The 26,123-nt window shown below is 42.0% G+C and overlaps 1 protein-coding gene across 3 annotated transcripts in view; it reads right to left on the bottom strand.

Moving 5' to 3' along the window:
* The window catches only part of tsen2 (TSEN2 tRNA splicing endonuclease subunit), a 29,770-nt gene extending 6,749 nt beyond the window's left edge, over positions 1 to 23,021 (bottom strand). For 2 of the 3 annotated variants that reach the window (XR_009645399.1, XM_060835148.1), the window contains exons 1-8: positions 22,549 to 22,702; positions 20,649 to 20,871; positions 17,499 to 17,580; positions 14,362 to 14,401; positions 9,626 to 10,151; positions 7,079 to 7,156; positions 6,522 to 6,572; positions 5,221 to 5,359 (exon numbers count right to left, since the gene is read on the bottom strand). Coding sequence is in view for 2 of the 3 variants with exons in the window: in XM_060835148.1 (XP_060691131.1) it covers positions 5,221 to 5,359; positions 6,522 to 6,572; positions 7,079 to 7,156; positions 9,626 to 10,151; positions 14,362 to 14,401; positions 17,499 to 17,580; positions 20,649 to 20,837 (1,105 nt within the window). In the remaining variant the exon portion in view is untranslated. Of the gene's footprint in view, positions 1 to 5,220; positions 5,360 to 6,521; positions 6,573 to 7,078; positions 7,157 to 9,625; positions 10,152 to 14,361; positions 14,402 to 17,498; positions 17,581 to 20,648; positions 20,872 to 22,548; positions 22,703 to 22,731 lie in introns of those variants that run through there. The other variant, XM_060835149.1, reaches the window with a different exon arrangement.
* Between the last annotated feature and the right edge of the window lie 3,102 nt (positions 23,022 to 26,123).

Below are 26,123 nucleotides of genomic sequence, written 5' to 3'. Positions count from 1 at the left end.
CTTTCTCCCACCAGGAAGGATAACTCTACCCTTTGAAATAGTCCTACAGAATACCATATCACCACTTGAGAAAGTAGCTGGATGCTCAGTTTAATGTCAGAGAGACAGAACCTCTAACAGAGCACTTGTCTGCACCAGGATTTGAACTCTCAACCTTCTGATACAGAGCTCCATTAAGCCTCAGAAAATACTGACCTTAACAAAGTAAAAGTTAAGAAAACTTGTCATTACACAGAGTCACATATAAAAAAAGTTGGTGATTCAGGATATAAGAAAAGTAGTCAATTACTAAGTCTCCTATTATTCATTATTTAAATATGGCTATCATGAGATTCCAACTTCTATTATTGATTATTTTACTGAAAATACGGTTAACTTAACATAACAGCAATAAAAAAGGTTGAGACGGTTCACAGCAGAATAGGATATGATTAGAAAATATAAACCACTGAAAATCTTAGAAATATGAAATAAAATCAGAAAACACAGCATTCCCCCAAATTGTCAGAATTTGTGACAGATTCTGCTGCTTCAGTTGTGAGAGGAAGTTTATTTGTCAACACAGAATTGTTGCTGAAGAAGGCCACAAGATTTCATCAGTATTCAAACGTGTTCCAGATGTTAAAAGGCAATGACAAATATTGTTGTGATTCCATTACAGTCCACCACAGGAGATAAGGAGTTGATAAAATGTGGCCCTGGAAAAGGCAAAGCAGGTCAGGCAGCATCTGAGGAGCAAAAGAATCAAGGTCTTGGGCATAACCCTCCATCAGGACTGGTGAGGGGGCAGGGGCTGAGATTTAAATGGGGGAAAATGGATGGGTCTAGCAGAAAGGTAGTTGGGATGGCGATAGGTAGGTGAAGATGATGGTAATGGGTTGGTGGGAAGTGTGGAGCGGATAGGTGGGAAGGAAAATGGACAGGAAGGTCAGGTCAAGACTGGGTGATGCTGAGTCAGATGGTTGGATCTGGAATGGGGTGGGGCGATTTAAAAACTGGTAAATTCACGGTTGAGGCCATGTGGTTGTAGATTCCTGAGGCAGAAGATGAGGTGTTCTTCCTCGTTTGAGGGTGGCCTTGTTTATGTGCTGGAAGAGGTCCAGAGTGGATATGTCATCAGGGGAATGGGAAGGGGAGTTTAGATGGAAGGTGGGGTTGGTTGGTGCTTATGGACCAGACATGTTCCCTGAACCATTCCTCGAGTTTGTGCTTGGTCTCGCCAACGTAGAGAACACCACACCAAGAGCAACTGATGCAACAAATGAGGTTCGAGAATATGCACGTAGATCTCTGCTGGATTTGCAATGATCCTTTGGGGTCCTGAACGGAGGTGACGATGAGTTTTGGGTGCAGGCTTTGCACCTCTTACAGCAGCAGGGGAAGGTACCTGGTGTGGAAAGAAGGTTGTTGTGGAGTATGGACCTAACGAGGGAACAGTCCCTCAGAATGCAGGTTTCGGGGGGGGGGGGTCTGACTATAGGTGGCAAAAATGGAAGAGGATGATATGCTGGATTTGGGAGATTAGTGGGGTGGAATGTGAGGACCAGAGGGATTCTATCCTTGTTGTGGATGGGGATGGGTGGGGTTCGAGGGTGGAAGTGCAGGAATTGGAGGAGATGCGATTGAGGGCATTGTTGATAACAGGGGTGGGGAACTTATGGTCTTTGAAGCAGGAGGATTTCTGGGACGTTCTGGAATGGAATTGTTCATTCTGGGAACAGATACGGTGGAGGAAGTTGGTGGCGTCTTGAACGAACGTGGGAGTTCCTGGAGCAAGGGGGATAGGATGGAGGATCACGTTTTTACAGGAGGTGGAGTGGGAGGTGGTGTAGTCAAGGAGACTGTGGGGATTGGTGGGTTTCAAGCAGACGTCAGTGCTAAGTCGGTTGCCAGAGTCAGAGAGGTCCAGGAAGGGGAGGGTGAACTTGAGGTCAGGGTTGAAGGTGTCAGTGTTAATGAATGAAATGTTCAAGCACTAGGCAGCACCGATGCAATCATCGATGTAGCAGAGGAAAAGTGGGGATGAGGCCAGTGTAGTTGTGGAAGAGGGACTGTTCCATGTATCCTGTGAAGAGGCAGGCATAGCTGGGACCCATGTGGGCCTGCATACCCACCCCTCTAGTTCGTAGGAAGTGGGAGGATTGAAAGGAGAAGTTGTTTAGGGTGAGGACCAGTTCTGCCGATCAAATTAGTGTGTTGGTGGAGGGGGAATGGGTGAAGGCTTTTAAACCCTCCTCATAGGGGATACAGGTGTAGAGGGACTGGGTGAAGATGAGGTGTTGGGGGCTCGGGAATTGGAATTCATTAGGAGGTAGAGGGCGAAGGTGGTGTCTTGAATGAATGTGGCGAGTTCCTGAACCAAGGAGGACAGGATGGAGTTGAGATAAGCCGAGAGGAGTTCAGTAGGGCAGGAGAAGATGGAGCTGAAAATATGGGTTGCTGGAAAAGCGCAGCAGGTCAGGCAGCATCCAAGGAACAGGAGATTCGACGTTTCGGGCATAAGCCCTTCTTCAGGAGAAGATGGAGATAATCAGTCAGTCAACCAGGGCAGTCAGGTTTGTGGATTTTGGGTAAGAGATAGAACTGGGCGGTGCGGGGTTGGGGAACTGTGAGGTTGGAGGCTGTGGACGGGAGATCACCTGAGATGATGCGATTATGGATGGCCTTGGAGATGATGGTTTGGTGATGGAGGGTGGGGTCGTGGTTGAGGGGGTGGTAGGAGGTGGTGTGGGCAAGTTGGTGTCTGGCCTCAGTGATGTAGAGGTCAGTTCGCCACACAACCACCATGCCTCCCTTGTCAGCTGGTTTTATGGTGAGGTTGGGGTTGGAGCAGAGAGAATGGAGGCCTGTGCGTTGCGAGGGCAGACGTTGGAGTGGGTGAGAGGGGTTGTGAGATGGAGGTAGTCAATGTTGCAATGGCAGCTGAAGATGACAAGGTCGAGAAAGGGTAAAAGGCCAGCACGAGGTTATCCAAGAAGATGGAGTATGATCAAAAAAATAGACACAGATGTTGAGGCGATGGAAAAAAAAGAGTTCAAAATCAATGTGTACAGAATTCGCTGACATGGGGGCATAATGGAATGAAGGGGAGTCCTTTACTGAGGATTGACTGTTTGTCCTCTCTGATGAGGAGGACTGGAGGGGGATGATAAACACCCAGAAGGGCTTGGGGCTGAGACTGAGTGTGGAGCTGGAGTTGAATGTGGCAGGGTGGAGACTGTCTCTGCAGCGGGAGTGTGCATGGGAGCGATCATGTGATCCGTGGTGTTGTCAGGCGTCTCATGACTAGCAGTGTCTGTGGAGGCAGAGTAAATCCAACCCTGAGCTTCTTTTGAATCAGATGATGCATGGTGGCAAAGTACAAAACTCCACTGACCAAATGCAATACACGAGCCATTGATTAACAACGTATATAAGATAGTTTCTTCGCTTTATTTTTCTCCTCATCACTCGTGGGCTTGATCTTTCAACCTTTTGGCTCAGATGCAAGAATTCTAACAGCTGAATCACAGTGAGGGCCAAGTGTAATTTTATCTTAATCCCCAAGTCTTACTAAATACAGCTGGCATATACAAAATAAACCAATCAAGAATGTGCATGAGTTTGAACTTACTTAAAAGGAATTTTGGATTGAGAGTTTGCAACATTGTCAAATTTAACAGATGCAAATTATGAGATTTTGTACAAAGGTACAATAGGGAAAGGAACTGCACACATTAAAGTATGCCAAATTTAACATCTTTGATTGAAAGCTGCACTAAATCATAGCCCTACAGTATCCCAGCCATTTCTTGTGTGCAAGACCTGATGAGGAGTGTTGTTGGGCAGTGATCATGAATCGCCGAATTGTTAGTGTAGAAGGAGGACACATGGCCATTTGTGTCCCTCACTGGTTCTGTCAATGAGCACTTCATACCATTCCCTCCACCCCCCCCTCCCCTCCCACCCCCACAATCCCACCCTCAAACAAACAACAGCTAAACTCCATTTCAAAAGCATTGATGAAACGCGTGTCCTCCACACACACAGACAGGGTATTCCAGATGCTAAGCACTTGCACGTGAAAAAGCTCTTTCCCTTTTATCACTTTTGCTTCTTTTGACAATCTATGTTTCTCCTGCACTTGGTCTTTCCTCGAGTGGGAACAGTTTCTCCCCACCCACTCTGTTCAAAGTCATGAGGAGTCTGCCTATCTCCATCAGATCTCATCTTACCTTTCTCATCTTCCCTTCAGCTTTAATGACTGAAATTCCTCCCCAGTGGAAACCGGTTTTTACACCCATCCCAATGCCTTCATATCCTTTCTGAAATGTTAAAAACAAAATGGCATACAAAACACCAGTTGAAACTGAACTATAATAAAAATTTATAATCTCCTTGTATTCTGGGCTGTATTAATAAAGCCGAAAAGACAGTCTGCTTTGTTAATCACACTCTCAACCTGGCATTTTTAATCTTTTATGGATTTAAACACTCCATGATTTCTCTGCTCATCCATCCTCTTTAGAGCTGTACCCTTTATTTTATATTGTCTCTCCATGGTCGTCCTACCAAAATGAATCATTTCGCATTTCTCCGCAATGAATGTCATCTGTCACCCGCTCATTACTCAACCAATCCTCTTGACTAAGGCTTTTAGAGACTTTACTCTATCTTCTGTACTGTTTACAGTGTTTCCAAGTTTTGTATCATTAGCCACAGTTCTAAAGTTTGCCAACACAATGTCTGAGACATTTATATACATCAGGAAAAGCCAAGGTTTGAACACTGACCCCTGGTGGCAGGGAGCCGCACTGCAAGCCTTCCTCCAACACGAATAACTTGCATTAACGATCACTCTATTCACAGTCACTCAGCTAATTCTGTATCTAAGATGCTGAGGCCATTTATTCCATGAGCTTTAACTGAAAGTAACAAAGAGAATTAAAGTACGGTCTAGACTTATCCAATTCCTTATCAAACACCAGAATTATATTTTCAGTAGGAGTTACTTGATAGTAATCTTTTACGCTCCATAGCTGAAAATCATTTACTGTTGCCCTGGTTGAGATTACCATCATGGTACAAGCCAGAATTAAACTGGGACATTTTGGGCCAATTCAGTCAACTCAATTTATTAAATCCTCTGATCTATCATGGTGCTTTGGTTTTTTTTATTGTCTGAGCATTTTTCTGATTGCAAAGTGAGACAGTGTAAAAATAAACTGAGGCAATACTTACAAAGGTCTGTTCCATACTTCAGTCCAGTTTTTGGCACCCAACCTTTACTTCGGAAGTGGTGATAACCCATGTAGTTAGTTTTAAACCCAGGCTGAATCAGACTAAATACTTCCCATAATTTGAGTATAGTCAGAGGTTCCTGAAATTAAATAAAATAAAAAAGAATATCATTATCATATACCAGACATACCAAATATAACCTCTGCATTTTTAGTAGATGATATACTTTCAAAAATTCTGGTGTTTCAATCAAAACACCCATTATTTTCATCTTCAAAAATCAGCTGGTAATTTTCAGGGCACAAAACATGCTTTCATCCAGGATTGAGTTTGAACGTGGAGAATGGACAAGTTGCAAGTGAAATGGGAGATGGCACGGTGTAGGGTGACACTAGGCACATGGACACACAAGATGCCTGCTGAGCCATAAGTTGGCCACTTGACATACAAGATGACCGTGGGACCACAATATGGAGAGAGACAGCATGATAAACGCAGACACTGCCTGGGGCCACCACAATGCACTCACAACCAGGTGCGTGGGGGAAAGAATACACATGAGTAGCGTATACTGCCCACAGAAGTGGGTCCAGCCAACACCTTTGATAGAAATGCTAACAGTCTGATACGGACTCAATATAGAGTGATAATAACCAGGACTGCAATAATCGTCCTTCCCAGGAAGAGCGATTAGCGCTCATTACCATAGCAATGGACGTTCGTGCAGACACTGAAATTGACAATGTCTGCACTGAAACTGACAACGACCGCTCTGAAATTAACAAAGGCTATGCTGGAACTGACAATGACGACACCAAAACTATTAACAATTCTGCAATGTTTACAATAAACAAACCATGTTACCGAGAAATAAACTGAATACTGACCTATATCACAAAATGTATAAAAATATCTTGACATGTGGTCCGGGTTGAGAGAAGACTCACAGCTGACCACTGTGCTGTGGTGTCTTTCTCTACCAGAGAAAGCTCTGGTATTTCTTTGTACAATAAACTCATTGAACCCCAACTCTGACTCCAAGGCTGGTGATTTTCCCCACAATACACACTTGTAGAAGAGAAAAGGTCCTAGTTTTAATGCTGATCTGTGAAGACCAATTGCATTTTTCCTTTAACTACTCCAGTGGCGATCAGCTCATTCAACATTGACTGCAATTTGAATCTGGCATTTTTTTGTTCTGCATGGTTTAACTGATCAGTTGATAGAGTTGCTGAACCATTGACAGTACCCAAGTCAATTTTCTCATTTTTTAATGAAGTGGAAAACAAAAAAAAACTCACCTCATTATGATAAATGGTTAAACATCCTAAGGCATAGACAAGGAAAAAGGCCTGAAACAGCACAGAGTTGGGTATTAATTTACATATATGAGCTACGAGTAAAGATTTTGCATGGCTAACTTTAGCAATCTATCAGAAACAGCAATATTGCAAATGTAACTTAATTAAACAAAACCTTTGATTTTTAAATGGAAAAAAAACAACCATATTAAGAAATATGAATTAATAAATATTAAACAAAAAATTACCATAAAATATAAAGAACAATAGCTATAACTGCTTGATAGTTATAACCGATAGTTATAACGTACATGATGCAGCAATCACTAAATTCATCGCATATAAAAGTTGCTTATGTCGTAAGATAGATTAAACAGCTACATTAACCAAACAATTAAAAAGTTAAATATTCTGTAACATATCTTACACATTATGAGTTGTATAATAGGCATTTTTGAGTTTTCAAGTTATACTTTAATTTAAAAAAAAATTCACTTTACTAACCAGTTAAAAACCAAAATTTACACATGGTTCTTTATTTCCAAACTTTATCATACCTCTTCCAAACTGAGTTGAAGATATTCAAAAACTCGGAATGGGTTCCTCTTGCAGACTAATCTCTCTGTGACTACAGGCTAAGGAAAACAATTTATAAGGTAAGCCCATTTTTTTTTCAATGAATTACTTGGAGCTACTTTGTTTTGCATGCGCTTATATGAAATTACAGTGCTAGATAATAAAATCACATCACAGAGGAACCTCGATTATCCGAACGAGATGGGCAGGCATTATTGCATTCGGATAATTGATTATTCGGTTAACTGATTCAATGCCTTTTCCCTGGAGGCTTGACGTTTTCTGCTAAGTCCACTCCCTGTTCAGGAGTCTAGGCAGCAGCACACCATGCACGAGACCCTACCCCCCCCCCCCCCCCCCCCACCCACCGTCCACCCCCCAACCCCGTCCATGCCCACCCTGCCCCCCAACCCTGTCCAACATTGTCTCCCAAAATGTCCATCCATGCCAACCCTATTTCCCTGCACTTGGACCACATCCTCCTAATCCTTTCCTATCCATGTATTTGTCTAAATGCTTTTTAAATGTTATTAATGTACACACCTCAACCATTTCTGCTGGTAGCTCATTCCATATGCATACCACCCTCTGTGTAAAAACAGTGCCCCTCAGGTTCCTTTTTATTTTTTCCCCTCTAAACTTAAACTGATGTCTCTAGTCTTCAAGTCCCCAACCCTGGGAAAAAGACTGAGTGTATTTACCCTATCTCTACCTCTCATGATCGTATACACTTCTATCAGGTCCCTCGAGTCTCCTACCCTCTAAAGAAAAAAAATGTCCTAGCTCGTCCAACCTCTCCTTATAACTCAGACTGTTGAGTCTTTGCAACATTCTTGTAAATTTCTTTTGCGCTCTTTCCAGTTTTAATAATATCCTTCCTATGGCAAGGTGACGAAAACTAAACACAATACTCCAAATGCGGTCTCACCAACATCCTGTGTAATTGCAACATAACTTCCCAACCTCGATACTCGATGCCCTGATTGATGAAGGCCAGTGTGCCAAAAGCTGCCTTCACTGTCCTACCTGTGACTCATGACTTAAGATGATACTATTAAACAGGGCCCTTTGATCATGCTGTAGCCCTGAATCAGAAGCCTTAACTACAGAGTTATCAATCTACAAATTCAGGAGTGTTCCTTTTATTCTATTATCAGATTATTATCTGATGCAAACCACTATTGATCATGGAAAATCCTGAGCATCTAATGAACTTGCTACCACTCAGAACAGGCCAGTTATCATTAAAGTGAGTGAGGGAACAGACTTAAAGGACTCAATGGCTTACTCTTGCCTTTACAAATGCACATTTTACAGGCTGCAGCAGAATTGAAAGTCTTATCATAACCTTCAAGTAGGATATTTCTACGAATTACAGCAATAGGTTCAAACACAGAAAATGGAATTAATAGCATATTATGATGCTGAGCCTAAAAGTTGTATTCCTGAATAACTTGACACATTATCGGATATATCATCAATCCAATTTAGTGGCAAGGCGGTTATATTTTGACAAAAAAAATGAACACCAAGGGTCTTAACAGGCAATTTGTGATACTGCTGTGTTGCACTTACTGAACAGGAAACAGTTAAGTGCTACAATTGTGAAGGGAAAGCTGAGCTGAGATCATGTTATAGATTAAAACAAAGAACTGTGAATGCTGAAGATCTGAAACTGAAAAAACCCCAGAAATTGCTGGATGAGATCTGGCATCATCTGCGAGGAGAAAGCAGAATCAGTGACCCTTCTTTCTCTCCACAAATGCTGCTAGACCCACTGAGTTTCCTCAGCAATTTTTGGTTTTGTTTCATTTGGGGGTCAATCAGGTCAGCTGGCCTGTGACACAGAATGATAACAGTGTGGGCTCAATTCCACACCACCCAAGGTTACCATGAAGAACTCTCCTTCTCGACTCTTCCCTCACTTGAGCCATCCTGATCCTCAGGTTATACCACCACCAATCATCTCTGTCTTTAATGAGAGAGCAGCCCTATGGCTGGTCCATAGTAGCCTGTGGTTTGGAAAGATAATGGCCACTTAAGATTGTTCATTGTTAACGAGAGGAATCATGAGTAAACCTATTTCTTAGTTAGAATGATGGAGATCTTTTGATGCAGCTGATAATTAAATTATTGTAGGTTTCCATTTTTAAAGTTAGTTAAATTTTTTGAGAAGATGAATGCACCTGGTGGCTTGAAAGTTGAAGTGTTGCAGGTGCTGTACTAATTATCTTGATTATTCATTATGGAATTTGCAATTGCGTTTTTCATATTGAGTTTGAGATATCCCATATGAAATGAACCCGATTCAATTGATCTTCAGGCCATAATGGCTGAATTTCATTGTTAAATTCCTGCCAAACTGACAATTTACTTCCACGTAACAAATTAGTTTGAATTAATTGTACTGTATCAGAATTCTTCAAAACATAGACACGATGCCTTCAGCAATATTCACATCCACCTTCAGGCACATGATGAGAATTCTAATGCACAGTTAAACACAATCTCTAAATCATTATACTCACTTTTCTACTCAATTCTTTACCATCACATAGTAGTGTGTTTTCTACCACTAGAACATAATCATGTTCAGTGGACATTTTGTCATCTTTACTTGAATCGTTTTGCAGACCTTCGTTCACATCATCTGGGTATTGGCAGCCACAGTGAAGAATGAGATCATCATGCCTGGGACAGTGCCCTTCTGTTCGAGCTTCCCTGCCAGCTGTTTCACAGTCTGCATGGCCTATTTTTGCTAAAGGATCATAAAGCGCAACACTTTCCAAATGATGCGCCTTATTTCGAGTGCTTTTGACAGGTTGATTTTCTCCATTATGTGTATTTTCAGCTCTTTCACCAGACTCTTCCTTAGCTGTATAGACTTGGGAATTACTATTTATTTCTTGTGAACTGTCACCTGATTCACTTCTCCTTCTATTGTATGACAACTCTATTGGTTTTGTATAATTTTCCAACATCTTCTCAATGAAAGTATCTTCCAGCCCTTGTTCTTGCAGGAGACTTTTAGCCCACTCAAAATGGTGCTGAAACCTGTGGTGATAAGGAAAACAAAGTAACGATTTGCTAGTGAGTACCAGTGATAACACTTCCAGGGAAGACATCCTCAAAAAGTACAAAGTATTCTTTTTTAAAAATGTATTTTCAATGGTTTCATTGCTTTGTGTTGGAAGTTTACAAAAGCACTCAACTCAGCACAATGGCAGTGGGTTGGAGGAAACCAATTGAAATGTGCAGTGTCCTGCCTAGTGCTATCATGTGGGCCATTGTAGAGTGAGCCTGTGTGGACATGACACCAGACACAAAGTAATTAAAAGATAGAGACCCACACATCCCATGCCTCTCACATAACACATTGCAGCTCCTTGTTGGAGGGCCAAGAGTATTTTATTACAGACAGACATTAAGTACGTAAAAGAAGTAAAGTAAATACTTGGATCTCAATACACCTCACACAGCAGAAATAAAACTCAATTTAAGCTATTGTTTTAAAATTAAAAGAAATCGCCTTAACGCTTCATATGGACACAAAGTAGAAATGACACATTTGGCTGAGGTATGAACTAACAGGTAGACTTTCAACAAAATGCAAAATATTGCTGGAAATCTGAAACAAAATAAGCATATACTTGAAAACACCCATCAATCATGGAGTGACAAGGTCAGGTTAATCATTCAAGGTTGCTTGCAAAGATTTCTAGAGGTAGTTACTGAATACATCTTTAGAGGAGGAAATAAGGATGGGGACAAATTTAGGAACGGAGGAAGAGGAAAGGATGTTCAGCTGTAAGAAAATTGGATAAAGGCTTGATAAGGAGTAAACTGCAATGCAATGGAGACAAAATTGGAGAGTGGGATCAACTGATCCTTTCAAAAGATCCTGCACAGGCACAATGGGCCAAATGGCCTTCTCGTTTTCAAGATTACTTTACAGTGTGGAAACAGGCCCTTCGGCCCAACAAGTCCACACCGACCCGCCGAAGCGCAACCCACCCATTCCCCTACATTTACCCTTTTACCTAACACCACGGGCAATTTAGCATGGCCAATTCACCTGACCCGCACATCTTTGGACTGAGAGAGGAAACCGGAGCACCCGGAGGAAACCCACGCAGACACGGGGAGAATGTGCAAACTCCACACAGTCAGTGGCCTGAGTCGGGAATTGAACCTGGGTCTCTGGCGCTGTGAGGCAGCAGTGCTAACCACTGTGCCACCGTGCCGCCCACCAAGATTCTACAATCTGTGGTCTGTAAGATTCTACAAAAATCAAGCTGAGAAGCTCGAGACGTCTCCAGCTCTGACCGAATGGAGGGACGAAAATACACAGAAGACTGCTTAGACAACAAAAAGGCTGCAATATTTGCAGACAGGAGGATGGATCAGAGTTGAAGCAATTTATAAGAGGAGTGTGATTTGAAAGTGAGATGCTGCCTGGGAGAGAACCAGCAGAGTCTGTCACTGAATAGAGTAATTAGTGAGTAGAATATACTCCAGACAGGATATGAACAAGTTGGAATTTATGCAGGGCAAAAGTGAGGATTGCAGATGCTGGAGGTTAGAGTCAAGTGTGTGTGGTGCTGGAAAAGCACAGCAGGTCAGGCAGCATCCGAGAAAGAGAAAAATCAACAATTCGGGCACAACATCTTCATCAGGAATGAGGCTGAGAGTCTCGGGGGTGGAGAGATAAATGGGAGAGGGTTGGGGCTGCAAAAGTAGGTGAGAGTCTGATAGGTGGATGGAGGTGGGGGTAAAGGCGATAGGTTGGGGTGGGTGGGAAAGGGTGGAGCGGATAGTTGGGAAGGAAGATGGACAGGTGGGACAGATCACGAGAGCGGTGCTGAGCTGAAAGGCCGGAACTGGGATAAGGTGGAGGGTAGGGAAAATTGGTGAAATCCACATTGGTGCCGTGGAGTTGAAGGGTCTCGAGGCAGAAGATGAGGCATTCTTCCTCCAGGCGTTGGGTGGTAAGGAAGTGGCAATGGAGGAGGCCCAGGACCTGCATGCCTCGGCAGAGTGGGAGGGGGATTTAAAGTGATCGGCCATTGGGCGGTGAGGTTGGTTGGTGCAGGTGTCCTGGAGATGTTCTCTGATGCACTCTGCAAGTAGGCATCCTATCTCCCCAATGTAGAGGGGACCGCATCGGGAGCAACGGATACAGTAAATGACATCTGTGGATGTACAAGTGAAACTTTGATGGATGTGGAGGGCTCCTTTGGGGCCTTGGATGTAGGTGGTGTGGGGGGGTGGAGGTGGGCGCAGGTTTTGCAGTTCCTCCAGTGGCAGGGGAAGGTGCCCAGAGAGGAGGGTGGGTTGTTGGTGGGTGTGGACGTGACGAGGTAGTCGCGGAGGGAATAGTCTTTACGGAAAGCGGGTAGGGAAATATATCTCTGGTGGTGGGGTCTGTTTGTAGGTGGCAGAAATGGCGGAGGATGATGCAATGTCTACCGAGGTTGGTGGGGTGGAAGGTGAGGACTAGGGGTTTCTGTCCTTGCTGTGGTTGGAGGAGTGGGGTTCGAGGGCGGAGGTGCGGGAAATGGATGAGATGCGATGGAGGGCATCATCAACCACATGGGTGAGGAAATTGAAGGAGGAGACCATCTGGTGTGTTCTGTGGCCGAATTGGTCCTCCTGGGAGCAGATGCAGTGGAGGCATAGGATTTGGGAATAAGGGATACCATTTTTGCAGGAGGCAGAGTGGGAGAACGTGTAATCCAGGTAGCTGTGGGAGTTGGTGCATTTGTAGAAAATGTCGGTGTTGAGTCGGTCACTGTTGGCAGAGATGGAGGGGTCCAGGAAGGGGAGGGAGGTTGTCAGAGATGGTCCAGGTGAATATAAGGTCAGGGTGGAATGTGTTGGTGAAGGAGTTTATGCAAGGCAAGCAGTGGCCTAATGGATTTATCACTGGACTTTAATCTAGCGATTGTTAATAGATAGACTATTAGCCCACAGACATGGGCAATGTTTTGGGAATCTGGGTTCAAATTCCACCATGGCAGACAGTGGAATTTGAATTCAATAATAGTAATCTGAGAATTAGAGTCCAAATGATGGCTATGAAACCATTGCTGATTGTCAGGGGTTAAAATAAAACCCAGCTAGTTCATTAATGTCCTTTAGGGAAGGAAAACTGTCAGTCTTACCTGGTCAGGCTACATGTGACTGCACACCCAGCAATGTGGGTGACACTTAACTGCATTCTGAACAATTAAGCAAGGGCAATAAATGCTGGTTGTGCCCATATCACATGAATGAATAAAACAAAATAAAGGGCACAGCTTTAAAGATCAATGAGAAAAGGGTTACAGAAATCAGTTATGGAGGTGAAAACAAAAGGAGAACTGGTTTGGCTATGATGAAAGTGCTGAAGAGTAGAAATAGTTACATACTGAAAATTAACTTAGAAGAACAGGTTTTTCAGAGTGGAGTTGCCAACTGTCTAAGGCAGCCTCAGTGAGTAGACTGGGAAGGAACAATGGAGATTAATGCTTTCGTTATTCCAACATTCTGCTACAGGAACATAATAATTGGCTCAACTGTGACATTAAGTCAGACAGGCATTCTAATAGTGGGGCAGTTGAGTTTCCAGGAGAAGTGATAAGGCCAATAGAACTCTATGTTGTCAGCATACGTACAGACTACTGCCTTGAAACAATATACAAAAATAAAATAAAGAATTCTAGATGCTGGAGATCTGAAACAAACAAAGACAGAAATTGCTGAAGAAACTCAGCAGGTCTAGCGGCATCTGTGGAGAGAAAACAGAGTTAATATTTCAAGTCCTATGACTCTTCTTCAGATGCAAATACACATGACACACACTTTGATAATATTGAAACTCAAAGGAATAGGGAAGAAAATTAAAATAAAAACACTGCAAATAAACTGAAATTTCACATATCAAAGAGCAATCCTCCCAAAGTCTGTTTAACCTTAACTGTTTTAACTTAACTACATTAAATATTCTACTTTTCAAATAGGCTACATGCTCTCCAACCAGCATTTTCACAAACTGCTTTACTCTCCTTACAAAATATACGAGTGATTGTCTTTTTTCCTCCTCTTGCCAATCATTTGCCAACAGTAATGAAATTCATTTAGGGTCTTACTACAGAGATGAATGCAACAAATGAAAATTACTTCCAAAACAATAAAAAGCAAAGCAGTAGCAGAGAAACATATTAAGTGGAATAGGAATACTGAATCACATGCAAAAAAATTGTCATGACAGTCCCAGACTTACTTTGTTGATGAAATTATGGGCAGATGCAGAAGATTGGAATCTACAAACCAAAAGGGTAAAATTAATGCATTTCATCTGTTCTGAGAATCATAGCTGAATTAAATTATCTGACTAAACTTCTTCACTTCCAAAATGTAATAAGGAACATAAGTAATTTGTTCTATAGATAGCTTGCCAGCCAAAATTACTGCTGCTGTGACAAATGCAGGAAATATTCTCTCAAACGTAGCATTAGCAATCATTCTTTCAGGCAATATAGGCATTATGCCCTATAGACTGAGGAATGCACTTATTACCCAATAGCTAACCAAATGAAAGCCTGGTCTGGACATTTTAATAACTGACTCCTCTTGTATATGCACCTGCTGTCAGGTACATCCCTCCATGATTTTTAAAAAACAAATTGAAACGTCCTCAAGTGGAACAAAGCAGAATATGAAGAAACAAAGTTACTTAAAACATCTGAATCCACAATTGTTCACATTACACATTAATGGTCTGGATTAAGGAACTGAGGGCATTGTTGCTATGTTTGCAGATGACACAAAGACTGGTGCAGAGAGAGTTAGTGTTGAGAAAACGGGGAAGCTGCAGAAGGATTTGGACAGGCTAAGAGTGGGCAAAGAAGTGGAAGATGGAATTCAATGTTGGAAGAAAGAGTAGAGGTGTAGACTATTTTATAAATGGGAAAGGCTTCGGAAATCTGAAGCACAAAGGAAATCTGGAGTCCTATGTCAGGATTCTCTTTATGTTAACATGCAGGTTCAGTTGGTAGTTAGGAAGACAAATGCAATGTTGGCATTCATTTTTAGAGGTAAAAACAATGACTGCAGATACTGGAAACCAGATTTTGGATTAGAATGGTGCTGGAAAAGCACAGCAATTCAGGTAGCATCTGAGGAGCAGGAAAAATCGACGTTTCACCCCCACCCTCCTCTCATTTATCTCTCCACTCTTCAGGCACTCTGCCTGTATCCCTGAGGAAGGGCTTTTGCATGAAACATCGATTTTCCTGCTTCTCAGATGCTGCCTGAACTGCTGTCCTTTTCCAGAACCACTCTAATCCAGAATTCATTTTTAGAGGGCAACTATAGAAGATCAGGAATATACTGCTGAGGCTGTATAAGCCTCTGGTCAAATTGCAATTAGAATATTGCAAACAGGTTTGGGCCCCGTATCTAAGGAAGGATGTGCCGGCCATGCACTGGGTCCAGAGGAGGTTTACAAGAATGATTGTGGGACTGAAGGGTTTGTTCATAGGAGGAGCAGTTGAGGATCTGGATCTGTACTTGAATAAGTTCAGAAGGACAAAGAGGGATCTAATTGAAGCTTACAGAATACGGAGAGGCCTGGATAGAGTGGATGTGGATTAGATATTTCCACTAGTAGGAGAGACTAGGACCCAAGGATACAGCCTCAAGATGAAGGGATGACCCTTTAGAACTGAAATAAAGGAGGAAACGTCCTCATCCTGAAGATGGTTAATCTGTGGAACTCATTGCTGCGAAGGGCGATCTGCTTGTATTGTTTGCAAGCAAAGCTTTTCACTGTGCCTCAGTACATGTAACAATAAGTTCAATTCAATTCAATATAGAAGCCAAGTAATTGAGTGTATTTAAAACAGAGGTATAAAGGTTCTTGGCCTTTTTATTCACTTATGGGATATGGGTGTCAATGGCTGGCCAGCATTTATTACCAGTTACTGGTTGCCCTTGTAAAGGTGGTGGTGAATTGCCTTCTTGAACTGCTGCAGTCCACTTGCTATGGGGTGACCGACACCACTTAGGGAGAGAATTCCAGTAAATGGATCAAGGGTTACAGGGCGAAGGCAGGAGAATGATCAAAAGATGGAGCAGACCCATGGGCTAAAGACCTAATTCTGCTCCTGTATCTTATGGTCTAAATCACAAATTAGCAGTCACTGTTCCTGCTGTCTCAGTTGGCTCTGGATTAACCTTTCCACAAGTTGTGAATTAGTTTGCTAAAATTTCTAATCAAAGCTACAATCTTAAAAATAAACACAATTTCTTGGTATGTAGTTCATGACAAACATGCTGGCTGATTGCTATATCCAACTAACAAGAAATCATTATTGAAGTCTGGGTCTAACCTACAATCAAATATGTTCAAGACCTTCCCATTGTCTGAAAACAAATAGTTTCAATGGCTTTCACTTTCCTTTCAGATAGCATACTGGCATTTTGAACTATTATTCAGTTTTTACAGATTAAGGTCAGAATATTTATGTTGGAAATCAGGGAATTGTAAACAGATACTGAACAGAATCTCATAATACCAGACATGAATAAAACACCAAGGAAAAGACCAATTAGATAAAAAAAATTACTATGTTTTAGTTACTTTAACTTACTTTAAAGGATGTGATATTTGATATAATTTCTTCAGTTCTGCATACATGAGGCTAGCCTGACCTTAAATGTTGCCAAATGTTGGTAGGTGGGGATTGATTGTGTTGGGTGGAAGGGAGGGAAGAGGGTTGGGCTGATGATAACTACCACACATCTAACCTCCAAACTTCCAAGGCCCCCACTGCCTGTAACTCCCATCTTATCCTCACTCACTAACCCACATCTGGAGATCCACCAATTATCCCTATCAATGTCCTCAGAACATTACCGGCAGCAACTGCCACTCTTGGTGGCACTGATAGCCTCCAGTTACCTGGAAGCTTTTGGAAAGTGGGATTTCGATCTCCTAAGTCCCTTTTCTGCAGAAGATCTGCTGCTGACTGGACAACAGGCATTTAGTTTGGGAGGCACCTCCCTCATGGACGTAATGTCAGTCTCCTACTGGTTCTTCAACTGGTATCTGAGTCCTTCATCGTCTGTACTTTATATCCAGCCGCACCTAACCACTAACTCAAAGCCACTAACTTAAGAAAGATGCTGCTGTTATCCCACAGACACAATTGAACTGGAGTAGGCAGAGATGGAAGGAAGAAATGAAACAGCTTTAAAAAAAAAGGTCTCTTACTGAGGGTGACTAACCTGTTGCCAAATTGAATTCAGTTGGTTACTATTCACTGTGGATGTTCAGCAATACGACACATTACAAATAATCATTTATAAATGATAGTTAAAACAAAAGGCCAGTAAGTGACTAAAGAAGATCCTTACCTTTCCATTTGGCAGCTAAAGTGGGGTCTGAAATATTGTAATTTGGTCGACTTCTTGACAACACCCCTTTTCCGAAATAACCCTTGAAACAAAAGAAAATTAACAAGATTTGTCAACATTATCAAACTTTTTGTTTCAAGAGTTGAACTAAGACCATGCTGTTATAATATAGTAAAACATGATGTGGAGATGCTGGTGTTGGACTTGGGAGGTCAAATCAGAAGTCACATAACACCAGGTTATCGTTCAACAGGTTTATTTAAAATCACAAATTTTCGAAGCACCATCCTTCATCTGGTAAGGAGCAGCAGCTTGAAAGCTTGTGATCTTAAATAAACTTGTTGGACTGTAACTTGGCATCACGTGACTTCAGATAGTAAAAACAGGCCAGTTTAGGGTGTAGGTTTGCTCACTGAGCTGTAGGTTTGATATCCAGATGTTTCATTACCTGGCTAGGTAACATCATCAGTGGCGACCTCCAAGTGACATCACCACAAACCCCAGGAACCCATCCAGGAGAAAGATATAAATAGAAAGCAGGAGACAACAGCTTCGCTTCACTTGGAGGTCGCCACTGATGATGTTACCTAGCCAGGTAATGAAACGTCTGGATATTCAACCTACAGCTCAGCGAGCAAACCTACACCCTAAATCTCAACCTGAACTACAAACCTTCACAAACCTTGCAAGAGGCCAGTTAATATCCAATTAATCCATTCTCTTCTTTTTCCTTGTATTGCTTAATTCGTTTTTTCCCTTCAAATATTAATTGAGTTTCCTTTTGAAGGGTATGATTGAGTCTGTATTGACTCCTACACTGCGTAGAGGTTTTTAAATCATGTTGCTGCCAGTTCTCTGCCAATCAGTTTAAATCTGTGCTCCCTTGGTACTAACTGATAAGCCATTGGAAACAGTTTCTTCTCATGCTCCATCTGAACTCTTTGTGATAATAAATACATCTAATCCTCTCTCAATCTTCACAATTCTAAGGAGAAAATTCAGCTGCTCCATGTAACTGAAATTCTTCATCTCTGGAATTATTCTTGTAATGGAACATCATCACCTTTAAGTTCTCCTCCATGGCACTCATCATCCTGACGCAGAAATATATCGCCATTCCTTCACTATCGCTGGGTCAATATCCTGGATATCCCTCCCTAAAGGCAATGTGGGTCTAGCTACAGCACATGCTCTGCAGCAGCTCTAGAAGGCAGCTCATCACCACCTTCTCAAGGGGGAAATTAGGGATGGGTAATAAATACTCGTCACCAAGCAACACCCATATCCCATGAATGAATGAATAAAAAGGGGAAGGCAGTAGTGTAGCTGCTGGACCGGTAATTCAGTGGCTCAGGCTACTACTGTTCTGGAAATGTGGAATCAAATCCAACCACAACAGCTGGTGGAATTTAAATTCAGGAAAATAAAGTGGAAGTAAAAAGCTTGTCTAACAATAATCACAAAACCCTTGACTGTTGTAAAAGCCCACCTGGTTTACTAATGCCCTTTAGAGAAGGAAATTTGCCATCCCTACCTGGTCTGGCTACATGTGACTCCAGACCCACAGCAATCTGGTTGCCTCTTTAATGGCCTGGAAAGCCACCCTCAAACTGTTAAAAAGTCTAAAGAAAGGAATGAAACCAAATGGATCAACTGGTATCAATCTATCTGTTGCAGATACATCTGCCAATGACAGTATCGGTAAGAATGACCAGTGTACAACCTGACTGAGGTAAAGTTTCATTTTTACTCCATTATCCTGTGTAGCATTTCCATTGTTTTAAATGTTGTAGATGATAAACAGATCTCACAGATCAAAACTGGGCATGTGTGAGGCACTGTGGGCTATCAGCAGCAGCATTTTATTTAACCACAATCTGTAACCTCATGGCCTGGCATATTCTGGCTATTAACATGAAGCCTGGGGATTAACCCTAGTTGTCAGAAGCAGCACCAGGCGTACCTAAAAACAAATCAGCAACCTGATAAAGTTACAACACCGGACTACTTGCTTGCAAAACAGCATACGATAATCAGAGCTAAGCAATCCCACAACCAACAGATCAGATCTAAGCTTTGCAGTCCAGTCGCATCCAGTCGCGAATGATGGTTGACAATGAAACAACTCACTGGAGGAGGAGACTCCACAAATATTTCCATCCTTAATGAGGGGAGAGGTCAACACACAGATGCACTAGACAAGGCTGAAGCATTTGAAACCGTTCTGAAAGGAGGTCACTGGACACAAAACATTAACTTTGATTTCTCTCCACAGATGCAGCCAAACCTGCTGACATTTTCCATCAACTTGTGTTTGTTTGCATTTGAAACCATATTCAGCCAAGTGGATGATCTATCTCAGCATTCTCTTGGTGCATGTAGTGTCACAGGTGCCCATCATCAGTCAATCTGATTCACACCATGTGATATCAAGAATCAGATGGGTCCTGACAACATTCTGAAGATAGCACTGAAGCCTTGAGCTCCAGAATTAACTGCACCTCTAGTCAAGCTGTTCCAATACAGCTACAACACTGGTATCTGCCTGGCAATGTGGAAAACTGTCAACTGTGGTGCTGGAAAAGCACAGCAACACAAGCAGCATCCAAGGAGCTAAAGAATCAACACTTTGGACACAGGCCCTTCATCTGGAAACCTGAGGAGCGGGAGAATCAATGTTTTGGCCAAAAACCCTTTGCATTCTTCCTAACTTGTAGTGCTCAGAATTAGACATAATACTGCAGTTGAAACCTGAAAATGTTCCTAACTTTTGTACTCAATGCCTCAATTTATAAAGTCTGGGATCTCATATGCTTTATTAACTGAATTGTTAATCTGTCTTGGTATCTTCAACGAAATGTTTGTAAAATCCTTCTATCTTTTACTTTCTTGCATCAGCCTTTAAAATTCTACAGCTTAGCTCGTATGATCTTGCCTGATTCTTCCCACCAAAATGAAGCACCTACTTACACTGGATTCAATCTGATATGTTTTCACATTTCACCAGCAAGTCTATGTCCTCTCATGTCTATCCATCTTTGTCATTGTTTACAATACAATCTGTGTCATCCGCCAACTTTGAAATTGTTCCCTGTAATGCCAAATTCAAGCCATGAAAATAAATGAAAGAAAGGAATAATCCTGAAATACCTTTCCATACAGGGCTTGCATATTGTCTGGGTTCCTTACAATTACATTGTTATTTATAATTTCAGCATAGTAATGCTCTTGTTCATGTGCAGTCGTTTCTTCTTGTGTTAATGGCACAGGAAAAGGAGCTTCATAAGATTCATACACTCTTCTCTTCCTTTTTGGCGCACGGAAATTTGCTTCTGCCATAGCACCTTTGAAGTAATTTCAGATGGGATGGTTTCTTCAAAGTAAAAAAAAAATTCAGAAGTTAATAGTCTACACATGGGTAAACAATTGTTGAGCGGCTCAGCCGGTTAGTGTTTCGAGGTTTCAAGGAAGATAAATGCAAAAACAATTTGTGGAGGCTATGGCTGGTAGTTTATAATGAATCATATCAGATCTTAAAAACCACGTACATAGGATACCTAAAGTGCAGAAAGAGGCCATTTGGTCCATTAAGTCTGTACCAATCCACTGAAGAACATCCCACCCAGACTCACATGCCCACCCTATCCCTGTAACTCTACATTTCCCATAGCCGTGGCCCAACATTTCAATTCCCCCTCCCACTCTGCCGAGGACATGGAGGTCCTGGGCGTCCTTCACTGCCGCTCCCTCACCACCAGACGCCTGGAGGAAGAACGCCTCATCTTCCGCCTCGGAACACTTCAACCCCAGGGCATCAATGTGGACTTCAACAGATTCCTCATTTCGCTTTCCCCCACCTCATCCTAGTTTCAAACTTCCAGTTCAGCATTGTCCCCATGACTTGTTCAGACTTGTCCGATCTGCCTATCTTCTTTTCCACCTATCCACTCCACCCTCTCCTCCCTGACCTATCACCTTCATCTCCTCCCCCACTCACCCATTGTACTCTATGCTACTCTCTCCCCACCCCACCCTCCTCTAGCTTATCTCTCCATGCTTCCAGCTCACTGCCTTTATTCCTGATGAAGGGCTTTTGCCCGAAACGTCGATTTCGCTGCTTGTTGAATGCTGCCTGAATTGCTGTGCTTTTCCAGCACCACTGATCCATTTCCCATAGCTTACCCATCCCCAGACACTACAGAGCAATTTAGCATAGCCAATCCTCCTAGCGTGCACAAGTTTGGAGGAAACCAGAGCACCTGGTGGAAGCCATATGCAGAGGGGAGAAGGTGTAAACTCCACACCGACAAATTGAATCAGAATTCCTGGCACTGGGAGGTAGCAGTGCTAACCACTGTGCTTCCTGATGAAGGGCTTATGCCCGAAACGTCGAATTTCCTATTCCTTGGATGCTGCCTGACCTGCTGTGCTTTAACCAGCAACACATTTTCCACCGTGCTGTCTGTCCATCACTGTGGTTCAAACAAGGTTTTAAACAACTGTTAAAGTACCAGTTTTAACAAAACTCAATATACTTAATATATTTCTATCATCAAAGCTTTGTCTGTCAGTCACCCCCTCTTTAGACAGACAGTTGCAGCCAATGAAAAGGGGCTTCTTTTGAAATCCAAACTGACACTGAGGTCCAGTCACAGACGAACATGGTCAGGCCATAGAATAGCCAAGAGTAGGAGGGGTTCAGGAATTGCTAATGTACAGACAGATCCAGTATCAAAGATAACCAGGCATTGCCTTTTCAGTCGGTAGGTTCTCCCTGCAAATTTGTCCAAGTAAATCTCCTACGACTCCAAAATGTCGCTCTGCATCACTCCTCCATCCCCTCCTGCCCCCTCTACCATCAGTCTATCCATAACTCTTGCTCACTTCCTCACCCCATTGTATCTCCCGCCTGCCGTGCCCATGTGTATATACTCCCACCTTTCCCGTTTCTTTATTTCTCTGCGCCTTTTCCGCATGCTACTCACAATCAGGCGGCTCCCCCCCGCTGCTGCTGCTCCTCCCCCTCTTCATTCTCAGCCCGTACCCTTACCCCCTTTATCTCCTGCTCCCACTGTGCGGATCTGCGGAACCTCTCAGCAGACTGTGAGGTATCGCAATAAGAACAAAGAAAAGTTCCAACAATTGTTACAGAGACGTTCGGAAAGTCGATACTCCGGGCGCCCATTCACAACAAACCCGGACGTTGTTACATTGTAACCACCAGGATACTCACTGCCGTTCCAAAGAAGCACGCTGTAGCAGCAGCAGCCGCCAGTGCAACTCGGAAACATCACCGGCCGAACCCTCTCCTAACGTTGCTTCGTTCCCACTGAGTCTCCACAACCTTTAATAATTAGACCTTGTGCTTCTGATGAAGCTTTCTTTGTCTAATTTATTGAAAACACGAATTATATTCGTTCTAGCAAATTGTTTGCGAATGTCTTCACAATTGTATTTTTCAATTCTTATTGAAAACTGCCTGTTTGCCTCATCTAGAATATCTTGGAAGGATCAGACTGGCACTGCACAAAGGCAGGCGATTCAGCCTGCTGAGTCCTGCCAGCTCCCTGCAAAAACAATTAACCTAATACAATTCTTTTCCTTTCATGCAACAATCCAATTCGTTTTTGAAAGCCAAGAGAATTTGTATCACAGCCCAGATTCTAACTGCCTGCTGCATACAATGTTTTCCCGATTTCCCATATTGTTTATTTTGCCAATCAAGGGAGAGTCCTCTTTCTTGACGATCTGCCAGCAAACATTAACTCCGGCTATACACCACGTGATTTTAAATATTTGAAAGAAAGCAGTCACAGCTCCTCCAATTGCTATCTACTTAACAAAGTTTCTCACTCTCAAACCGTTCTGGTGAATCTTTCTTGTATCCTCTCCAACACTAATATGTCCTTTCTAAATTATGGAACTCAAAACAGAACCCAATACTTAAGGTGAGACTGAACACATTTTACTCAGGGTTATCAAAACTTCTTTATTTTTGTATGGTCTGCCTCTATTTATAAAGCCCAGAATTCTATACGCTGTTTTACCTGTTCTTTCAATTTGCCCCTCAATGATTTGTTGGTAATCAGGTCTTTCTGCTCCTGCATCCTCTTTAGGATTGTACTCTTTAGATTATATTGCTTTAGCCCATTCCTCCTACACGCTTATCCACTTCACACTTCTCTGTATTAAATTTCATCTGTCGGTTTATCTTTATTCTATCAACTTCCTCATGAAAATACAGCTTGACTGTATATAAACTAGGTGCTCCTAAAACTCAGTCTATTATTCAGTCACACTTTGCGAATCTTTGATTCCCGTTTATTTGGCTAGATCTGTTCTGACTCTATTCAAGACTCCCCTTTTCTAACTAATTTTACTCTGACTGATGCTTGACCTAGACCATTCCTAAACTAAAATAGAAACAAAGAGCAGGAATAGGCCATTTAGCCCTTTAAATCTGCTCTGCCATTAAATATAGTCATGGTTGATCTTCTATCACAATGCCATATTCCCATTTCCCCCCATAGCATTTGATTCATTTGATATCTTTTAAAAATCAATCTTTTTCTTGAATATATTCATTGACTATGCTTCCATAGCCTTCCGTGGTAGAGAATTTCACAGCTTCTGCTCCCTTTGAGTGAAGAAATCTTTCTTCATCTCAATCCTAAATGGTCTGATCTATATCCTAAGACTGTGTCCCCGATATTAGACTCCCCAGGCAGGGAACCCATCCACCTTGTTCAGCCTTGTTACAATTTTATATGTTTCAATCAAATCTCCTCTTATCCTTCAAAACTCTAGTGAATACAGACCCAGTCAAACCAATATCTCCTCATTGAAACAGTCTTACCATCTCTGGTATCAGCCACTGAATTCTCTCTATGGCAGTATATCCTTTCTTAGATGGAGTCACCTTGAGGTGGGAACTTACTAAGGTCCTGTATAACTGCAGTAAGACATTCATACTTTTGAACTCAAATCTTCTTGTAATGATGGCAAATGTATTATTTGCCTTCCATATTGTTAGCTGCACTCCCCGCAACTATTTTCATTGACTGGTGTACAGGGACACCCTGTACAGCCTTTGCACATCCACATTTCCCAGTGTATTGCCATGTTTATTGCATTCTGTTTTTCACTCAGAAGTGTATAATTTCACATTTAGCTGCATTGTACTGTATCTGCCATGGGTTTGTTCACACACTTGATGACTCCTCATAATTCACAATCCCGTCCAGTTTTGTGTTATCAGCAAACTTGGAAGTATTGCATTTAGTTTCTTCATCCACATTGTTTATACATATCGAGAATAACTGGAGCCCAAACACACATCCTTGTAGTACCTCACTAATCTGTGCTTGCCACTCAGAAAATGATCCATTTATTCTCACTCTCTGTTACACATTCTCACTTCATGCCAATATGTTGCCCCATCCCATGTGCTTTAAATTTGCCCACTACCCTCTTATGATGGACCTTATCAAAAGCATTCTGAAAATCCACATCCACTGATTCTCCCTGACCTATTTTACTTGATTTGGAGATGACGGTTTTGGACTGGGATGTACAAAGTTAAAAATCACACAACACCAGGTTATAGTCCAACAGGTTTAATTGGAAGCACACTAACTTTCGGAGTGTCGCTCCTTCATCAGGTGATGACTATCATCTGATGAAGGAGCGCCGCTCCAAAAGCTAGTGTGCTTCCAATTAAACCTGTTGGACTATAACCTGGTTTTGTGATTTTTAACTATTTTACTTGATACATCCTGATAAAAAACAATTTACTTTTAATCCTCATTTGCCTTTTATAAATGCTTTTATAATTTCCATAATAGTTGAATTATCACATTTTTTGTCATTGACTCTAGCATTTTCCCCACTATTGATGCTAGACAAACTGGTCTGTGATTCTATTTTTTTCCCTCTGCCTCTTTTTTTATATTGTGGGGCTACATTTGCCACCCTCCAATCTGCAGGAACTGCTCCAGAGGAGCATTCTACAGGAGTTTGTAATGCATCCAATATTTCCAGAGCCACATCCCTTAGTACTGTGGGGTATAGGTCACCAGACCCTGGTGATTTGTCAGCCTTTAAACCATTAATTTCCCCAGCACCATTTTCTTACGAATACTGATTTCCTTCAATCCCACTCTGTTACTAGATTCTTAGTTCCCTAACATTTCTGGGAGGGTATTTGTGCCCTCTTTTGTGAAGGCAGAACCAAAGTATGTGCTTAATTCTTCTGCTATTCATTTGTTCCTGTTACTTCTAAACCGTATGATATATTAATAGCCATTTGTCTCCTGAATGATTCACATTGATCCATTTGGCCAAGCTCATTCCCAAGAACTAGGTCTAATATTCTCTCTTTTCTCATTAGATTGGAAACATATTAATACAAAGTACTGAATATACCCCAGGAATGAGTGCCCTTAATCGGGCTAATATTCCCATATATATTACGATAATTTAAATCTCCCAATATTGTTACTCTATAATCTCTATAATTTCCTAATTGCAAATTTGTTTCTTTACATGTTTCCCGATAGCCCACTATAGAATAAACCAAGCAATGTAATCATACTTTATTATTTCTTGAATTTGAGTTTACAAGAG

The sequence above is a fragment of the Hemiscyllium ocellatum genome, chromosome 14 (assembly GCF_020745735.1).
Source record: "Hemiscyllium ocellatum isolate sHemOce1 chromosome 14, sHemOce1.pat.X.cur, whole genome shotgun sequence".
Taxonomy (NCBI): Eukaryota; Metazoa; Chordata; class Chondrichthyes; order Orectolobiformes; family Hemiscylliidae; genus Hemiscyllium; species Hemiscyllium ocellatum.
The sequence above is the reverse complement of the archived record's forward strand: the minus strand, read 5'-3'. Positions and strand labels throughout refer to the sequence as shown.